Source organism: Elephas maximus, chromosome 12 (assembly GCF_024166365.1).
Source record: "Elephas maximus indicus isolate mEleMax1 chromosome 12, mEleMax1 primary haplotype, whole genome shotgun sequence".
Lineage (NCBI taxonomy): Eukaryota > Metazoa > Chordata > Mammalia > Proboscidea > Elephantidae > Elephas > Elephas maximus.
The window spans coordinates 58,483,403-58,498,663 of record NC_064830.1 but is presented as its reverse complement, the minus strand read 5'-3'; the positions used below and the strand labels follow the sequence as shown (position 1 = coordinate 58,498,663).

Sequence of the window (15,261 nt, the reverse complement as noted above, 5' to 3'; positions counted from 1 at the left end):
CCGGAAGTGGCGTTCGGCGCGTGCGCAGACTCCCTCACAGCCCTACGGGCTAGAAAAGAGAGTGTATTCGGGCCTCGGGGGCTCCTGCTCCCAGCATGGGCCGCAGGAGGGCAGTGCGCGGGCCCGGAGCTCGAGGCGGCCGCGGCCGGCGCCCTGCGGACCGGTCCCTGGAAGCCTTCGCCGAAGAGGTCGGCGCCGCGCTGCGCGGTGAGTGCGGGGTGATGGGGCCAGCGCTGGGTTGGGGTCGGAGGTCCAGGACCTACCGGGGGAGCCCGCGCCTAAGACCCGGTCCCTTTCTCTCTCCCGGTGCAGCGACCCTAGAGGCAGAGGCGGCCGGGGGCGAGGGCAGCCCGGGCGCTGCGGAGCTGCCCTGCGCGCTGGCCATGTGGGAGCTGGGCCACTGCGACCCCCGGCGCTGCACCGGCCGCAAGCTGGCCCGCCTAGGCCTGGTGCACTGCCTGCGCCTCGGCCACCGATTCGGTGGCCTGGTGCTCAGCCCCGTGGGCGCCCAGTACGTGTCGCCCAAAGACAGGTAGGCGCGGGAGGCCTGGGGGCGACGGGCAGGTAGTGGGCGGTTGCGCTGTGGATTTGGCAAGTGCCCGCCTGGACTGTCTTGTGTTAAGTCACTGTCTCTAGCGCATCATTCCTGGGGGCCCATTGATTTGTACTTGTTTGTCGTACCCCAAGACTGTGGTCCACGTGGGCTGGAATTCGTCTGTCCAATTTGCCCCCACTGCCTGTGGCAGAGCCTTAGGCTATAGAAGGGTGTCAAAAGACATCTGTTGAGTGAATAATTAAGCGTGCTGTCTTAAGAGCTTGGATCGTGGAGGGTCGTATGTGGGGTTGGGGAATGATGTTCTTGTATTCACAGTAAGGCTAGTCTCCAAGGGCATACCTCCTTCTGGGTCAACACCAAGGTTCTGCTGGCCCAGACAGCCCAGCTCTCTGCTATCTCTGGCAGACAGCTGGTGGCCCAGTCGGGGGTAGCCGTCATTGACTGTTCCTGGGCCAGACTGGATGAGACGCCGTTTGGCAAGATGCGGGGGAGTCATCTGCGGCTGCTGCCCTACTTGGTGGCTGCCAACCCTGTGAACTATGGCCGGCCCTACAAGCTGTCCTGTGTGGAGGCCTTTGCTGCCACCTTCTGCATCCTAGGTGAGTGAGGCGCCTGGGCCAGCCTCAGTCCCAGGAGGAAAGACGCAAGCAGGGACACAGGGAGGGGTGGAGATTGGCAGACCAGGGTTTCAGTCCCAGTTTCCCCTTAAAACCCTTGCCTCAGAGATGGTTGGCCTGGCAATCCCTCAGGTTACTGTGGTAGCACGGCTGGGAGTTCCCATCATCCCTGACCTGTCCACAGAGAATTCATGGCCCAGAGAGAGGCCCAGAAGGGGGACCCCACAGGGCAGTCTTTGCCGGGGGAACACGTGTTTCTCAGGAAAAGAGGACTCAGTGGGCTTCGGAGGCAGACAGTGGTACGAGACAGGGATTGGTGAGCGTGCCAGGCCATCTGGAGTGTGACTTGGTGTTGGGAGGGGACCTTGAGAGGTCAATCTGGACCCACTCAGGAGAGGGACGGGGCATCACAGGGTCTCCCGTTTTCTGCACTGCCAGGCTTTTCTGACCTTGCTGTCATTTTGCTGCGAAAGTTTAAGTGGGGCAAAGGCTTCCTGGACCTGAACCGCCAGCTCCTGGACAGGTATGCAGCCTGCAGTGGCCCGGAAGAGGTGCTCCAGGCCGAGAAAGAGTTCCTGACCTGTGTCAAGGAGAGCCCTGAGGAGGAGAAGGGTGAGCCTTGACACCCGGGAGCCCCCTGGGGTGGAAGTGGGACCCTGCAGGCCATTACCTCTAAGAGGTGGGGGTGGGGGCGGGGGGAGCTCACTGCTGCCTGTCTCTCTCTCGGCTTAGATCCTTTTGACGTGGATTCAGGGCAGGAATTTGCAAACCCCAACAGGCCCGTGGGCAGCACCCAGTAAGTCCTTGTGCTTCCCAGTTCCGAGGGAGTTCACACCTAGGCCTGTGGCCAAAGCCCTGCCTGCAGTGTAGGGGTAGGGCCCTGAACACCCCCGAAGTGGTTTTTGACTGTAGGGAAAGGGAAAGTGGAAATTTTCCCCAAGCGGGTGGGGAGCGGGCTTGGGAGAAGAGGAGCTGGTAGACACCTTGGGAGCCTGTGCTTTGGGGGTGAGAACACCAGGGAGGCCTGCCTGAGGCTGGCTGGGATGATACTTTCAGAGACATACCACTCCCTTCCAGGCTGTCCCCAGACAGTGGCGACAGTGAGGAGGATGAGTCTGAGGAGCAGGGGCCTGGCACTGAGGATGGAGCAGGCAGCAGTGGCGGCGGCAGCAGCTACCCTGAGGAGGAGGAGGAGGAGCCGGGACTGGGTGCCGAGGCTGGCACCCTGAAAAGGGTTTGGAAAGGAACCAGGAGATGACAGAGAGACTGAGGATCACAGACATGTATATTTTTCACTGCTGGGTGAGAGGAACTCAGGAGGTGGCAGTGGGAAGTGAGGAGCAGACAGGTCTGATGGTCTCAGCCCTTGGTGGCCATCAGCAGTGCTGGACTCCAATTATCTGCCAGTATTCTTCCTAGCTCGCCTGGTTCCTGTCCTGGAATGCCATCAATGAAGCTGGTAGTCAAGGAGCCTGTGTGTGTCTCTTCTCACTTGGCCTGGAGTGCCCTGGGGGAAGGCAGGGGCTCTCGGCCTCTGGCTGGGCAGACCCTGCCTGGAAGGAGGTGTTAGTGTGGGCAGAGTCACTTCTGAGAGTGAAAGGAGCCCCTTCCGGCCCACCAGCCTCAGGCAATGCTCTTGCGGGAACCTCTTCTGGGCCTAGGAGCCAGGTGGGGAGAGACCTCCATAATCCTTAGCAAACCTCACCTCCCCACTAGAGGATGAGGGCTGCTTTTCCCTCTCTTGCCTCCACCTGGAGCCCTGCAGCTGCTTCCCAATCGCAGTCCCCAGGCCTTCTGCCTCTCACCCTACCCCGGAGCTTCCTCTAAGATGGGGCTCTCCATTGTGGCATTGGTGACGGGCCATTGTTGGGGGAAATGCCTGGTTTAATGCTTCAAGATGCTGAGTGCTGCCCCTGGCCTCCACCACTGGTGCCAGTGGCTTCCCTACCCCCAGTGTGAGGACCAGAAATATCCCCTGGGGGCACAGCTGCCCATTGAGAGCCCCTGCCCTAAGATGAGCGCCCACCCACCCGCCTCTGGCTGGTGTTGGGCAGCAAGTCAGGGGACACTCACCTGATGGCCTGCCCCAGGGCAGCCCCTGCTTGTTGGCATCATGATTTCTGCGTCCAGATTGAGGTGGGGGTGGGTCTCGCAGGGGTGTAGGGGTTCACTCAGGGGTGGGGGGTTCACAGGACATGCCAGACCAACATGGCCAGGGCAGAGAGAAGCTGTGGCACACACACCAGGCAGCAGGGGGTGAGACACCATGGGCCCTGGCTGCAAAAACACCACAGGAGAGGTGACACAGGGAGAGGGGAGCGTCCCAGCTGGGGTCCTGCTCTGGCGGTAGCAGGAGGGACTCAGGCACCCACCTCCATGCACTTCTCCAGCTCCCAGAGCTTCATGACAAAGTCCTGCGCCTCCTTGTTGGCATGGCCCTCCAGCATCCGAAGAACAGACCTCACTGCCAGCAGTGGGTGGGCTGGGTCAGGCCCCACCACCCTCACCTCACTGGCCGCCCCCCTCCCCATGTGCACCCGTGCTCACCCTGGGTTTTGGGCTAGCACAGGTGCAGGGTGATAGGCTGCCCTGTGCGTGCGCCCCCTCCTGCCTGTGGCTGGACTACACTGCAGACACCACCCAGGCCGAGGGCTGCCTCGCCTGCAAAGTCATTGGTGGACAGCCAGTCATGGTCCATGACAGTGAACAGCATGCAGGCAGCCCAGCGGCAGCATGCCTCTGCCAGCACGGAGCTGCAAGGTACACAGTACAAACGGGTCACCTTGAGCCTGCCAGTGGCTGTGCGTGAAGGCCCCAGGCAGCCAGGCACTCACAAGTGGAAGAGCTCATCGTACATGGGGTGTAGGGTCCGGGCCTTGACTTGGGTCTTCTGGCTGTGGATCAGTGGGAAGAGGTGCGGTGGGCCCAGCTTCATGATCACAAACAGGTCGCTCAGGCCTAGGGCCGAGAGGGGCCGGCGGCTGAGTTGGTGGCTGAGTCAGTCCTGCCCCCTGCCGTCTGGCCCCAGCCTCGCTCTCACCGTTGGCATCCAGCGGGATCAGGTCAGCGGCGTGCAGCACCTCCACCGCCAGCCGCTGTTCAGCCGCCTCATAGTAGCAGCAGACACTCAGGCGCCCAAACCTGTTCTCCATGGGCCTCTGAGGAAAGGGCAGAAAGTGGAGCTGGGGGCTCTCGGGTTGGGGACTCCCAGGGGGCAGGGCCACCTGAGCACACCTGGGCATCCCTACCTGCTTGAGCTTGTCCAGGTAGAATTGTTCAGTGCACTCACAGGTTAAGCATTTGTGCAGATGAAGCTCCTCCTCCAGCCTCTGCAGAGAGGGGGGATGGGGAGGCGAGTGAGTGAATTGGGGGACACCAGCTTTTGACTCCCTGCGGCAGCCCGTGGGGCACGCATGGTCACGACTCCCATTTCATATGGGATGACACGGGCTAGTCGGCGTTGCACAGCTGGTACAGGGCATGCGGGTCCTCAGGTGTCCACGCGCCTCATTCCCATGCGTGGGCTCACCTTGTAGCTTCCATCCCTCAGCTCTCTAGGGACAGACCCTGGCCCTTGGCATGGAAGAAGTTCACCAGGGCCTGGGGCAGGGACAGAAGGGAGAGCAAGGTCATGGGCATGGTGTGTGCTGGTGCTAGGGAAGGACCAGGTGGAGACCTCCAGTTGCAGGGAGCCTTGGAAGCCCAGGAAAAACCAGATTTCACTCCTGAGGCTCATCAGAATCCCCCAGGAAGCTTGAGAAAAGGCTGGTGCCTGGGCCAGACACCTGGCTTAGCAGATGGCCCAGGTGCTGCTGATGCAGGTGAGCTGTGAAGGAAGTGGTAGAGGCAGGGGGCTGTATGAGCAGTGGAAGCAGCCAGAGTGCCTTGTCCCCAGAAGCCAGCTGGGAGCCCACCTGGGCAGGGTGGGGCCCCTACCGCCAACAAGAACCGGAAGCAACTGTAGAAGTCAGCAGAGACGTTGTGGTTCGCACCCAGCACCTGCAGAATGACCTGCAGCAGCAGCAGCTCCCAGAGGGCTTCCAGCACTCTGCAAGGACCTGGCGTCCGTGATCGCCCCTGGCGTTCCAGATCATACCCATCCCCAACCTAACCTGCGTTCAGGGAGTACCTGTCCAAGTTCTCCTTCATCAGCGAGGCTTTCAGCAGGGCCAGCTTCTCGTCCAGGTACTTAACGAGTGGGGCCACAGCTTGTGGGTGGGCTGCTCAGGGTGGGGCCCACTCGGCCCCCAATACCCACCCCACGCCCTCGCTCGGCAGCATCTCATCGTTCTGAATGGAGTCAGGCGACAGGCTGACATGCTGCACGTATTTCCAGATGTCGCCCACCATCTGGGGAAAGGGGCACTCAGCAAGACCGCGGGGACACGCCCCTCACCCTGCCTCAGGCCCTACCCACCTCGGAGGTCAGGTGCACTGTCACGGTGCCCACCTCACGCTGCAGGTCCCCGTCCAGCACCTGCGTGCAGCTGAGTAGGGGCCGTGGGAGGCCCCCCTTAGGCCCTCCAGCGCCCTCCGGCCACGCCAAGCCCCTCAGCGCCTGTTCCGCTGCCTTGTGCACCAGCTCCATGTCGTTGAGGACCACGCAGAGCTGGGGGAAGGTACAGAGAATGGGCCAGGGGCATGGAGGCCCTGCCAGTTGAGGCCTCTGCTCCTGCCCACTCACTGGTTCGCTCATGGCCTCTCCCGTGGCCCCGGGCTGTGTGTCCACCTTCTTGCGCAGCAGCTTCATGTAGAACAGGGCGGCCTCACACATGTCCTTAAGGGACAAGCGGCTGGGTGCTGTGGTCACCCAGACCCTGCACCCTATCCTTCCCACCCCCTGTCCCCCACAAACACACCTGGTCAAGCTGTGTGCCCAGCCCCTGGGCCTGGGCAGGGTCCGGCCATGCCAGGTGCACCCAGAGCTCCTGGATGTGGCTGAAGCACAGTCCCGCAGCAGCCAGAGCTTCATGGCAGGAAGGAAGGGCATATTGATGCCCGCCAGGGCCAGTGGGCAGCCGTCCCTGCAGGAGAGGCAGTCAGAGTTTGCAGGACCCGCACCTCGGGCCAGCCAGCGTCCTGGTTCACAGCCTAAGGGGGGCTGCCCAGGGAGTCCCTCCTGACAGCTGTGGGGTGGAGGGAGGGCACCCACCCACCAGGTATGCTGCTCCAGAAACGCTGTATGTCTGCCAGGGTCAGGTAGAGCTCAAAGAGCCCGGAGGCCACCTCCAGGGTCATCCTGGGGCTCAGCTCCTCCATCAGCACCCACGTCTCCTCAGCCACCTGCCCAGGAGGGTGGGGTTAGGCACTGGCAACTGGGAACCCCAGGCCCCTTCGCTCCCAGAGGCCACCTCCCTCCCTTCTATGCCCAGCAGGTCCCTGGAGCCCGGTCCCTCCTCACCAGACACTCCAGCTGCCGGAAGGTGAGAGTGAAGAAGCCGACCTTCAGGGTGCTGCAAAGGACCTGCCTCAGCCAGGTGCTCACCAGCCAGCCACGCTGCCCCACCTGACACCTGGAGCCCGCCTGGCAACAGCGCTCGGGCTGGGCGCCCACCTGTGAAAGAGGCTGGTGTAGATGCCATAGCAGGCCTGCAGGTCCTCGTAGACGGCATCGGCTAGCTCGATGAGCCCCATGAGGCGCTGCAGCATGGGCTGCAAGGGAGGCCTGCTTGTACCCACCTTGCACCCTCCCAACTTGCAGGCACTTGTAGTGGCCAGCCTGCCCGTGCCGTGCCACACCTGCTTGCGAGGGCTCTTTGCGTTCAGGAGCTTGTCGTACCACTCACGGTAGCCTCTCTGCAGCAGAAGGCACGGGGGCAGCCGGCTGGGCGAGAGGGAAAGGGGGCAGTGGGCAGGGCAGGTCGTGGGGGGCGGGGCACAGGGTGGGCAGGAGCGGTTGGTTGCTTGGTCTGTCCAGTGCCCGGCAGCCCACGTACCTTCAGGGCCACGGTGACATCCATGTTCAGCTCAGTCTCAAAGGGACAGATCTCAAAGGAAGGCTGGAAGAGCTGGAGCTTGCTGAGACACCTGGGCAGGGCCACCCGCTGACTGGGGGCAGCCTCAGCTGCCTGCCCGCCCTCCCACCACCCCCCTGCCCACTCCTACCTCACAGCAGCACCCACTTGAGCAGCAGCTCCAGGTGGTAGATGGCAGTGCTGTTGGTGGCAGGGAAGTAGTCTCGAAGCTGGTGCAGCAGCTTCAGCCCGAACTCAGAGAAGCTGAGAAGCTGTTGGCCAGGCCCTCCTCCTGGGGGGTGGGGCCTTGTAGAGCTAAAGACACACTGTCACAGCACCACTGGGGACTTGCTGTTGCCCACAAACACCTTCCCTGTCCCCGGTGTGACCAGACCGGTCCAGGCAGGGCTCTGCCTGGAGTAACACATCTGCCACTCCCTACACTGCCTCCTGCCCCACATGGCCTCACCTGCCGGCTTCTCTGGCCTCAGCCTTCATAGTCCCCCTCATGCCCAGACATGGTCCAGGGCCTTTGCACAGGCTGTTCCCCCTCGAACCTGCTGTTCCCTCTGCCTCTGCTTTGCCCAGGCCTGCAGGTGCCCACTCTCTCTTGTTCAGACCTCAGATCCAACATGGCAGCCTTCCCCGATGGCCCCCTCGTGGTCATACCAACCCACCTCCAGGCTCTGCTGCCCAAATCATGCAGTTTGTCCATCCCTCCCCCACCCCCAGCACACCTTCAGAACCAGCACAGAGCAGGCCACACCCACCTGGCCAGTGCAACTGCCTGTCCTCCAGCAGCCCCAGCAGGTAGCTATAGTCCATGGTATGGGTCTGATGGAGCCGGCTGCTGACCTGTCAGTGCCTGTGGGGCCCAGCTTGGTCAGGGAGGCCTCCAGCTCACCCCTGCCCTACACCCCAACCCCCACTCACAGCACTGCCAGCTGCAGGGGTGACAGGTTACTCTGGGTGGCATGTAGAGACAGGATGGTGGCTGCTGGCCTGCTGAGCTCACCTCGCCAGCTGCTCGAGACAGGCTGGGGAAGGAGAGTGGGTGTGAATGGGCATGGGAGCCCCCTGCCACTCCTGGCTGCCTGGGATTGGCAAGAGGGATCTCCAGGGCACCCTCTACCTCCTCGGTGTGGTCCTCAAACTGTAACAGGCTGTTGAGCAGAAGCAGGTAGGGCCAGAAGCCGAAGCGGCCTCACTGGCTCATGCTTGTATCTCTCTGCAAGGCAGGGCCCGCTGTCACCAGCCCTGCTGAGGTCCCCACGCAGGGACACAGGCAGGGCAGGCCCAACACCAGCCTACCTGCATGGTGAGCAGTTTGAGGACCAGGTGGTACTCGCTGGAGTGAGGCTCCAGCTTGAACCAGCGGTCCTCACCAACCACAGGCACCTCCTGGGGGACAAAACAGGGTCAGGCCCACACCCTCCTTTCTTCCCTCCTCCTCGCCTTCATGCTGACTCAGGCTTCCCAAGGTGCAGTGATATGCAGGTCCCCTGAGGCTGCCCCTCCCACCCGACCCATCTGCAGGGGCCTGGCCCCATTGCAGAGCCTCATGTGGTGGGGGCAGAACACAGACTCTTGGGGGATCCTGGGGCTCCGTGAATGTGCAGCAGGTGTTGGTAGCAGACACTCCTGCCCACCTACTCACACAGATGGGTATGTTAAGGCACCCCAGGAAGTCATCAGTGTGGTCCTCAGTGGGGCATGCTGTCCCGTTCGCCAGGGCTGACTTGACAATCTGTTTAAAATACCTTGGGGTCGGGGGTGGGGATATCAGGCCAGTGGTTCCTGGAGAACCAAGCTGCAGGTGTGGTGTCCCGAGGCACAGACACAGGGTTGCCCAGGGGCCCCCAAGCTGGGTCCTGCATCCCCCTACCTGCCCATGCCCTTCAGGCCCATGACCTCATTCAGCTTTCTGCAGGTGTCCACCAGGGACTGGGGGCAGTAGGGAACCTGGCTTACCTGGAGTCCCCAGCCTTGCCCTGAGGTCCCCCTATCATCCTCCTGACCAGAAGTGCCTACTCCCCAGTCGTTCAAGCCCATACCAGATGTCCAGATACAGCTGGTCTGAGCTGACATCCTCAATCTCACTGCCAAGGACAGGGATGTCATGAGGATCCTGGCAGCCTCTGCCCAAGGCTGGCTTGAGGCGAGGGGCAGGGAGGCAAGGGAGGGCCACAGGCTGGAACTTTGGAGACAGGGTGGCTGGGTTTGAATCCCAACCCCACTACTTATTACCAGCTGTGTGGCCACGGGGTGCAGCACCCCTCTCTGAGCCTCAGTTTCCTCCTCTGGAAAGTTGGGATATGACCAACCTCCCATCTAGGAGTCCCCTGGGGCAGGGAGTGAGCTGTCACCCTTCCATCCTGGCCACTGAGAGCCCCGGGACTGTGTGGCCCCCTCAGTTGTGCGGGGGGGGGGGGACTCACAAGAGGAAGTGTTTCTTGCAAACGGGGCTTAGGGAGCTACTCTTGACTTTGGTGACCTGGACGCACTTGGCCGGCAGCAGATCCCTGCCGCAGCCTGCGTGCCACTGCCTTTGCGGAAATCGAAGCGCTGTTCCTTCTCGGGGGCTCCCATGAGGTACCCGAGGCCAGGAGGATACCCAGCATGCAGTAGGGGTCACTGAAGCCTGGAGGTGCGGCAGGTCACCAGGGTCACCTGGCTGCCACACCCACTCCTCCTCCCTTCCTGCCCAACTGCCTGGTGCCCACTCACCTTTGGGGTCCTTGGCCAGCAGGTTTTTGGTGCACATGATGGAGACTTTGAGGCTTAGGTAGGGGCCTGCGAGTGGGGGACCCTGAGCGCAGAGCAGGTGGAGCGGCCTCAGGACCCCCGCCTGTGCCCCCCACACATGGCGGGGCTCACCTTTGCCTCCCTCCCTCGCCCCACGTCCTCTGCGTGCTCCTCGGGGCTGGTGCTGAACAGCCGGGAGGCAGGCACAAGGGCTGGTGAGCCCCGCAGGGAGGCAGGCCTGGCCTCACTTCTCAAAGGGCAGGGGCACAGGCGGGTTGGTGGGACCCCACTGACTTCGGGCAGAGTGGAGCGTCGGCGCCACAGTCTAGTGTGTGCCTGTGCAAGCGGGGAGGGGGCATGTGTGCATGTGCAGACTTGGGGGTAGGGCTCACTTGGGGTGGTGCAGAGCTGAGAGGGGTGGGGCGGTGTTCACCTGGCTGAGGTAGGCCAATAGGGCATCCTGATCGTCCACCTGGTCAGGGCGCATGGTCCCCGGGCAGTGGAGGACTGTGTACAAGGCCTCCTGGTAGAGCATCTCCACCTGGGGGGAGCGGAGGTGCTCTGAGTCTGCAGTCGCGCCCACCCCTCAGCCCCAGGCCCTGCACCCCCCACCGGGCGCAGGGAAAGCAGGGCGCAGCCCCAGCCCTGGGCAGCCCCTTACCTCTTCCGGGCTCAGGGGCCTCAGGCCGCGGTTGGGTTCCACCGGTTCGGCGGGAGCCAGAGATCTGCTACGCAGGAGGACCTGAGGGGAGGGCGCAGGTGGGCTGGTGGGCGGTGACGCCGGAGGCAGAGCGGGCGGGGACGCGGGGCTCACCTCAGAGCGCAGCAGGCGCTGACGGCCCTCGCCTTTCTTCAGCACGAAGACCTCCACGCCGTCCCCCGGCTTCCTGCGGGATAGCCGCCGGCTCAGCGCGGCTGCAGCCTCTGGGTCCGTAGTGGGAAAGACCCAAGTGCGTGGTAGCGCCACTGCCGGGGTCTGTAGTCAGACCCTGACGCCCTCCTCTCAGGCGGACCCAAATTCAACGGGGCAGGCAGACGCCCACCAGGCTTCCTGGGAGGGCGCCAGGACATCCGTGCCCGAGCTGCCCGCCTCCACGTCGGTCCTGCACCAGAAGGAGGGGCACACCTGTACCTGCCTGAGCACACTGCTCTTGAGGTCCAGTAGGGCCGACATGGCCGGCCTGCGGGCAGGGGGAGCATGGGGCCAGGGGGCAGGAGGTTCACTCCTCATTCATTCACTCATACACTCATTTACTCCCTTATTCATTCGCTCACCCATTCATTCATTCACTCATTCATCCATTAGCTCCCTCACTCAGCTTGTTCCCACAGAGTGTTTAACAATCATAGACCACCCGCCACATTAAGCAGTTAAGTAAGAACCATCCTCCCTGACTTCAAGCAGCAGAAACCAGGAGCAGTAAGGCGGCGATTAATGAATTAACCCAAAACTAATCAGCACCACTATACTGATGGCCAGAACAGAGAGAGCCCTGGTGGACAGGAGGGAGAGGTCACTCCCTGAGGTAACAGTAGGAGCAGGGGTGGCCTGGGGGACATCATGGAGGATGGGTGTAAAAGGCCGTGCCCGGCACAGGGTCCAGTGCTTATCCATGGGAGCTTTTGGGAATCATGAGGGAGAGCGTGTCCTGCCACACCCTGCACCTGCCTCACCCGTCCAGGGCTGGGACCCCGTTGTGCCCTTGGAGGGTGAGAGGAAGTGCCTGTCCCCCACCCACACCATCTCCTGGGGCTTCGCTGAGGACCAAGGATGTTGGGGGGCAATGCCTAATTCACTGAGGCCCCACAGTCACTTCCCAGAACCCCAGGCTCCCTGTATCCATTTATCCTCACAGCCAACCCCCAGAACCCCAGGCCTCCCATATCCACTGGGTCTCCATGGTCATCTCCCAGAACCCCAGGCTCCCGTATGTCCACTGGTCCTCACGTCCATCCTCCAGAATCCCAGCACCCCCATATTCACTGGGTCCTCAGGACCGGAGGACCCCCATACCCACAGGGACAGTGCAGGTGAGACAAGCCACAGTGCAAGCAGGTCATAGCGCTGGCAAAGACGCTGGAGCTGTTGGCCTCTGCTCTGAGGGGCTCAGCCCACATGCCTGGGTGGGTTGCTGCTCACAGGACAGGACCCACAGCAGGGTTGCTGGAGGCCTCACTCACTCAAGTGCAGCCTGCGTCTACACTCTATTGTCAGCCCTAAGAGCTGGTCAGCAAACCCTCAGGAAGGCTGTGGAAGTGAGGGAGAGTGGTGTTCCCAAAGTGACGCTGCTCCCCACAACCACCAGGTAGTGAAATGAGAACATGGGGCAAGTGGTACCCCAACTGGAAACTGCTGGGGGGGATGCCATGCTCCTGATGTCAAAGCTGTCTTTCCCTCTGCTGCCATGGCGACTGTGCTGCTGCACAGCACCTTCTTGGAGCAGAAGGAGCCATTGGTCTGTGAGCAAGCTAGCTCCATGGCCCCCTTCCCAGATGCCCATGGGAGGCCCGGCTCACTCTTGTTCATGGCCCCTGGGCAGGTGGCAGGCAGCAAAGGGGAATGGGACAGTCCCAGCCCAGTCAGTGAGCCCAGCAGCCAGCACCCTTGCCCAACTCCACCTTTTCTCAAGGAGAAGGATCCTGTTTTGTCCTGGCCCCAGAGCCTCTGTCTCCTAGCCAGCCCCACACTCTGCCCCTCAGGAGGAAGGCTTAGCTCCTTGTTACCACCTGCAGGTCTCCCTGGGGTGGTGGTTCTCCCTGGGGGGCTCTGCCTCCTGCAGACCCCAGGAGGAAGGCAACCTCGAAGATGCTGCGGCCTCCCTTCCACACCACCCAGCCCGGGCCCTGCCTCTCTCTCAGATGATGCAGCTACCCTCTGGCCCCAGGCCTCTACCCCTTGTCTCCAGTGGTCCCCTTGCTCCCCTGCTGAATCTGTCAGGGCTGAGTGCAGACCCCAGCTAGACCACCTCTGCCACCTGGTGTCTACCTCATGGCCCTGGTTCTCTTTCCCAGCCTGGCTGGCCTTTGGTGCAAAGGATGTGCTTCCCCCACCCACTACAGGGCCTTTGTGCCAGCTGTTCAAATCCCTCTCTTGTTAATGCTCTCTCACTCGCTTATTGAAGATGCCTCACGCTGGGCACATCCACCCCAGCAGGCAAGCACTGTAGTTTTCACTGCATAAAACAGGACATGGAGACCCAGCCCCAGGATCATGCAGGCAGTCAGCAGCGGAGGTCACAACTGTCCCCCCAGGGCTCCTCATAACCACTTGAATGTGAGCTCAGGTCAGCTCCCAGGCCAAGCTGCCCCTCAGTGGTCTCACTGAGTTTGCGAAAGTCTGATTAACATCTACCTGCCTCCTTAGAGAGCTGGGCCCGGTGTGAGCCTGGTACTTTGGAGGTTCTCAGTAAATGTTTGAGTAAGTGGACTCCCTGCTCCCAGCTGTGTCTGTCTTTCAGTGGTCTAGGGTCCCTGGGGTGGGCCAGAGACCTGGGACAAGAAGGAGGTCAAGCGGTTCTTCACCTCCCAGGGAAGAGGCTAGAGGGGCCAGAAGGAGGTCCACCTCCTTCATATCTACCAGTGCCTTCCCTTGTGAGCCTCCCCAAAGATGGGGTGATCAGTCAGCTGGGCTGGAAGCTTCTGGAACCCTCTGGCCCCAGAGCCAGCCCTGTGGCCCCAAGGGACTGGTGTCACAGGCCCCCCCTTCCCCTCTCTGCTGAGCTGGAGAGGCTGCTCCCCCCGCAGTCCCCCAAAGCCAGTGAAGCAACTGCTGCCTGAGCTGTTGCCAGGGCAACTGCCAACTGTGTCTGCATGTGACAGGGGCTACAGGGGGTTCACAGCCCAGCGACGACTGTGACGCAGGAGCAGTGTCTTGAGCCACAGTGACAAGGGGGGTGTTTTTGTGTGAAAGGCAGAAAGGGGAAGCATATGCCCTCCCTGCATTTTCCACCTGCGATCTCATGTGGTGGTCCCCCTCAGCCTGGCTCGAGAGAGGGAGGGATGCTCTCTGGGCCCCGATCTCATACAAGGAAACTGAGGCTTAGGGACTTGCAGAGGTGGGAGCCAGCAAGTGGCAGACCTGGGAGTCAACTCCTGGGATGTTCTGAGCCCTGATGCTACCTGCAGCTAGCCCCACCTGCCGAGCAGCCCCTCCCTGCCAGTCCCTCAGCCTGTTGCTAAGACCTGGGCAAGAGCAGCAGCTCTGCACAGGTGTCTGGAAGAGGTACCTGGGGCTCATGCTGGAGGCCCAGAACCCTTCCAGTTCCCCTGGAAACCCTGGGCACCCGCACAGCTGATCATCCTTCTGCACCTAACAGCTACCTGCCTCAAGGCCTCTGACCCCGGCCTTGTCCAGGATCCTCGCCCAGCTGTGTTCAGTGGTGGGCATGTGACTGTCCCCTGGGCTCTTTGTCTGTGGCCAGTATGGGAAGCACTGTAGGGGATCCCCACGTGGATGGCAGTGCAGAGCAGGATGTCCACCACCACCTGTGGTGGGGGGCGGGGGGGAGGGCTAGATGCCAAGCTGTGGCCTGGACACCTGGGGAGCCACACATCTGCAAAGCAGAGGCCATTGCCCTATTCACAGCCAGGGGAGGATTCGAACCCAGGCTCTCAGGCAGAGCCATAGCCTGGGGGCCCTGGGGCCCAGCAAGAAAGCAGGCTCTGTCTTTCTAACCAGTGTCTGCAGTGGGCCGGCAACGAGCCTAAGAGCACCAGGGACCTCTTCCTGCTGCATTCTGGTCCCTGCAGTTTTGGGGTGGGGATCTACTGAGGCCACCTCTGAGTGGGGAGTGCCAGGGTGTCCAGCCCTGCTCTGGCTCCCCATGGCTCCCTCTCAGTCTTCTCTCTGCTTTGGTGTTTCTCCTCTTCTGGCCCAGCCCCTCCACCCCCGGCCCTTTTCTTTGACCCCCGCATACGGGCAGCATGGACTTTAGCTCTCCTCTCTCCCAAGGTTCACTGACTCCCCAGACAATGCTCCCCTGCATGCACGGGGTGTCAGTGCCTAAACAAAAGTCACCTGGTGTGCCTGCTCTCCGGGGCCCCATCCCAACCTAATCCAGGGAGAAGGTGCCTGCATTTTAACTGGCATCGTGGGTGGACCGTCTTGAACGCCCGAAATCTCAGTAAAGGGCTAGTAGCTAGATGCTTCTAGAATGGATGCACAAAGAAATGAGCGTTCTGGGTACCTTCTCCTGAGGGCCCCTCTTACCTGTCTCTACTCCATCACCATGATGGCCCTCCCTCCCAGCTTCCACCTTCTAGGTGCTCCCGGGCTGCCAGTACAACGGGAGCCTGAATCCCCAGTTCTGTTGGGATCTCTGCCCCTCACTGGCAGGAATGCGCGTCCATGCGTGTGCGTGTGTGGGAAGCCCATATGGTTGGTGTCTGC

At 61.9% G+C, this 15,261-nt stretch overlaps 2 protein-coding genes across 2 annotated transcripts; one reads left to right on the top strand and one right to left on the bottom strand.

The window, feature by feature from the left end:
• The first annotated feature begins 28 nt into the window (after positions 1–28).
• Positions 29–2,643, top strand: TSR3 (TSR3 ribosome maturation factor). Its single transcript, XM_049904214.1, has 6 exons — positions 29–207; positions 313–532; positions 962–1,155; positions 1,612–1,785; positions 1,906–1,969; positions 2,251–2,643. The coding sequence occupies exons 1-6, from the start codon at positions 96–98 to the stop codon at positions 2,429–2,431; spliced, it is 945 nt and encodes a 314-aa protein (XP_049760171.1). The 5' UTR covers positions 29–95; the 3' UTR covers positions 2,432–2,643.
• Positions 2,637–11,046, bottom strand: BAIAP3 (BAI1 associated protein 3). The gene is given in 36 exon segments (XM_049904215.1): positions 2,637–2,726; positions 3,247–3,450; positions 3,546–3,637; positions 3,721–3,926; positions 4,008–4,131; positions 4,214–4,331; positions 4,422–4,502; positions 4,703–4,725; positions 4,728–4,773; positions 5,110–5,221; positions 5,303–5,523; positions 5,591–5,950; positions 6,033–6,133; positions 6,136–6,197; positions 6,326–6,456; positions 6,575–6,727; positions 6,853–6,969; positions 7,110–7,200; positions 7,296–7,392; positions 7,395–7,433; positions 7,597–7,608; positions 7,898–7,992; positions 8,061–8,164; positions 8,260–8,355; positions 8,439–8,528; positions 8,785–8,887; positions 9,013–9,078; positions 9,170–9,226; positions 9,566–9,651; positions 9,654–9,706; positions 9,709–9,768; positions 9,855–9,936; positions 10,306–10,413; positions 10,534–10,614; positions 10,687–10,759; positions 10,916–11,046. Coding segments are annotated over 36 exon segments (3,765 nt in total).
• Between the last annotated feature and the right edge of the window lie 4,215 nt (positions 11,047–15,261).

Bases quoted from the DNA above. Each gene is read 5' to 3' on its own strand.
- TSR3 (XM_049904214.1), top strand. From the start codon at position 96: ATGGGCCGCAGGAGGGCAGTGCGCGGGCCCGGAGCTCGAGGCGGCCGC. The intron at 208-312 runs GTGAGTGCGGGG...CTCCCGGTGCAG, and splicing joins GGTCGGCGCCGCGCTGCGCG to CGACCCTAGAGGCAGAGGCG. The intron at 1,156-1,611 runs GTGAGTGAGGCG...CTGCACTGCCAG, and splicing joins TGCCACCTTCTGCATCCTAG to GCTTTTCTGACCTTGCTGTC.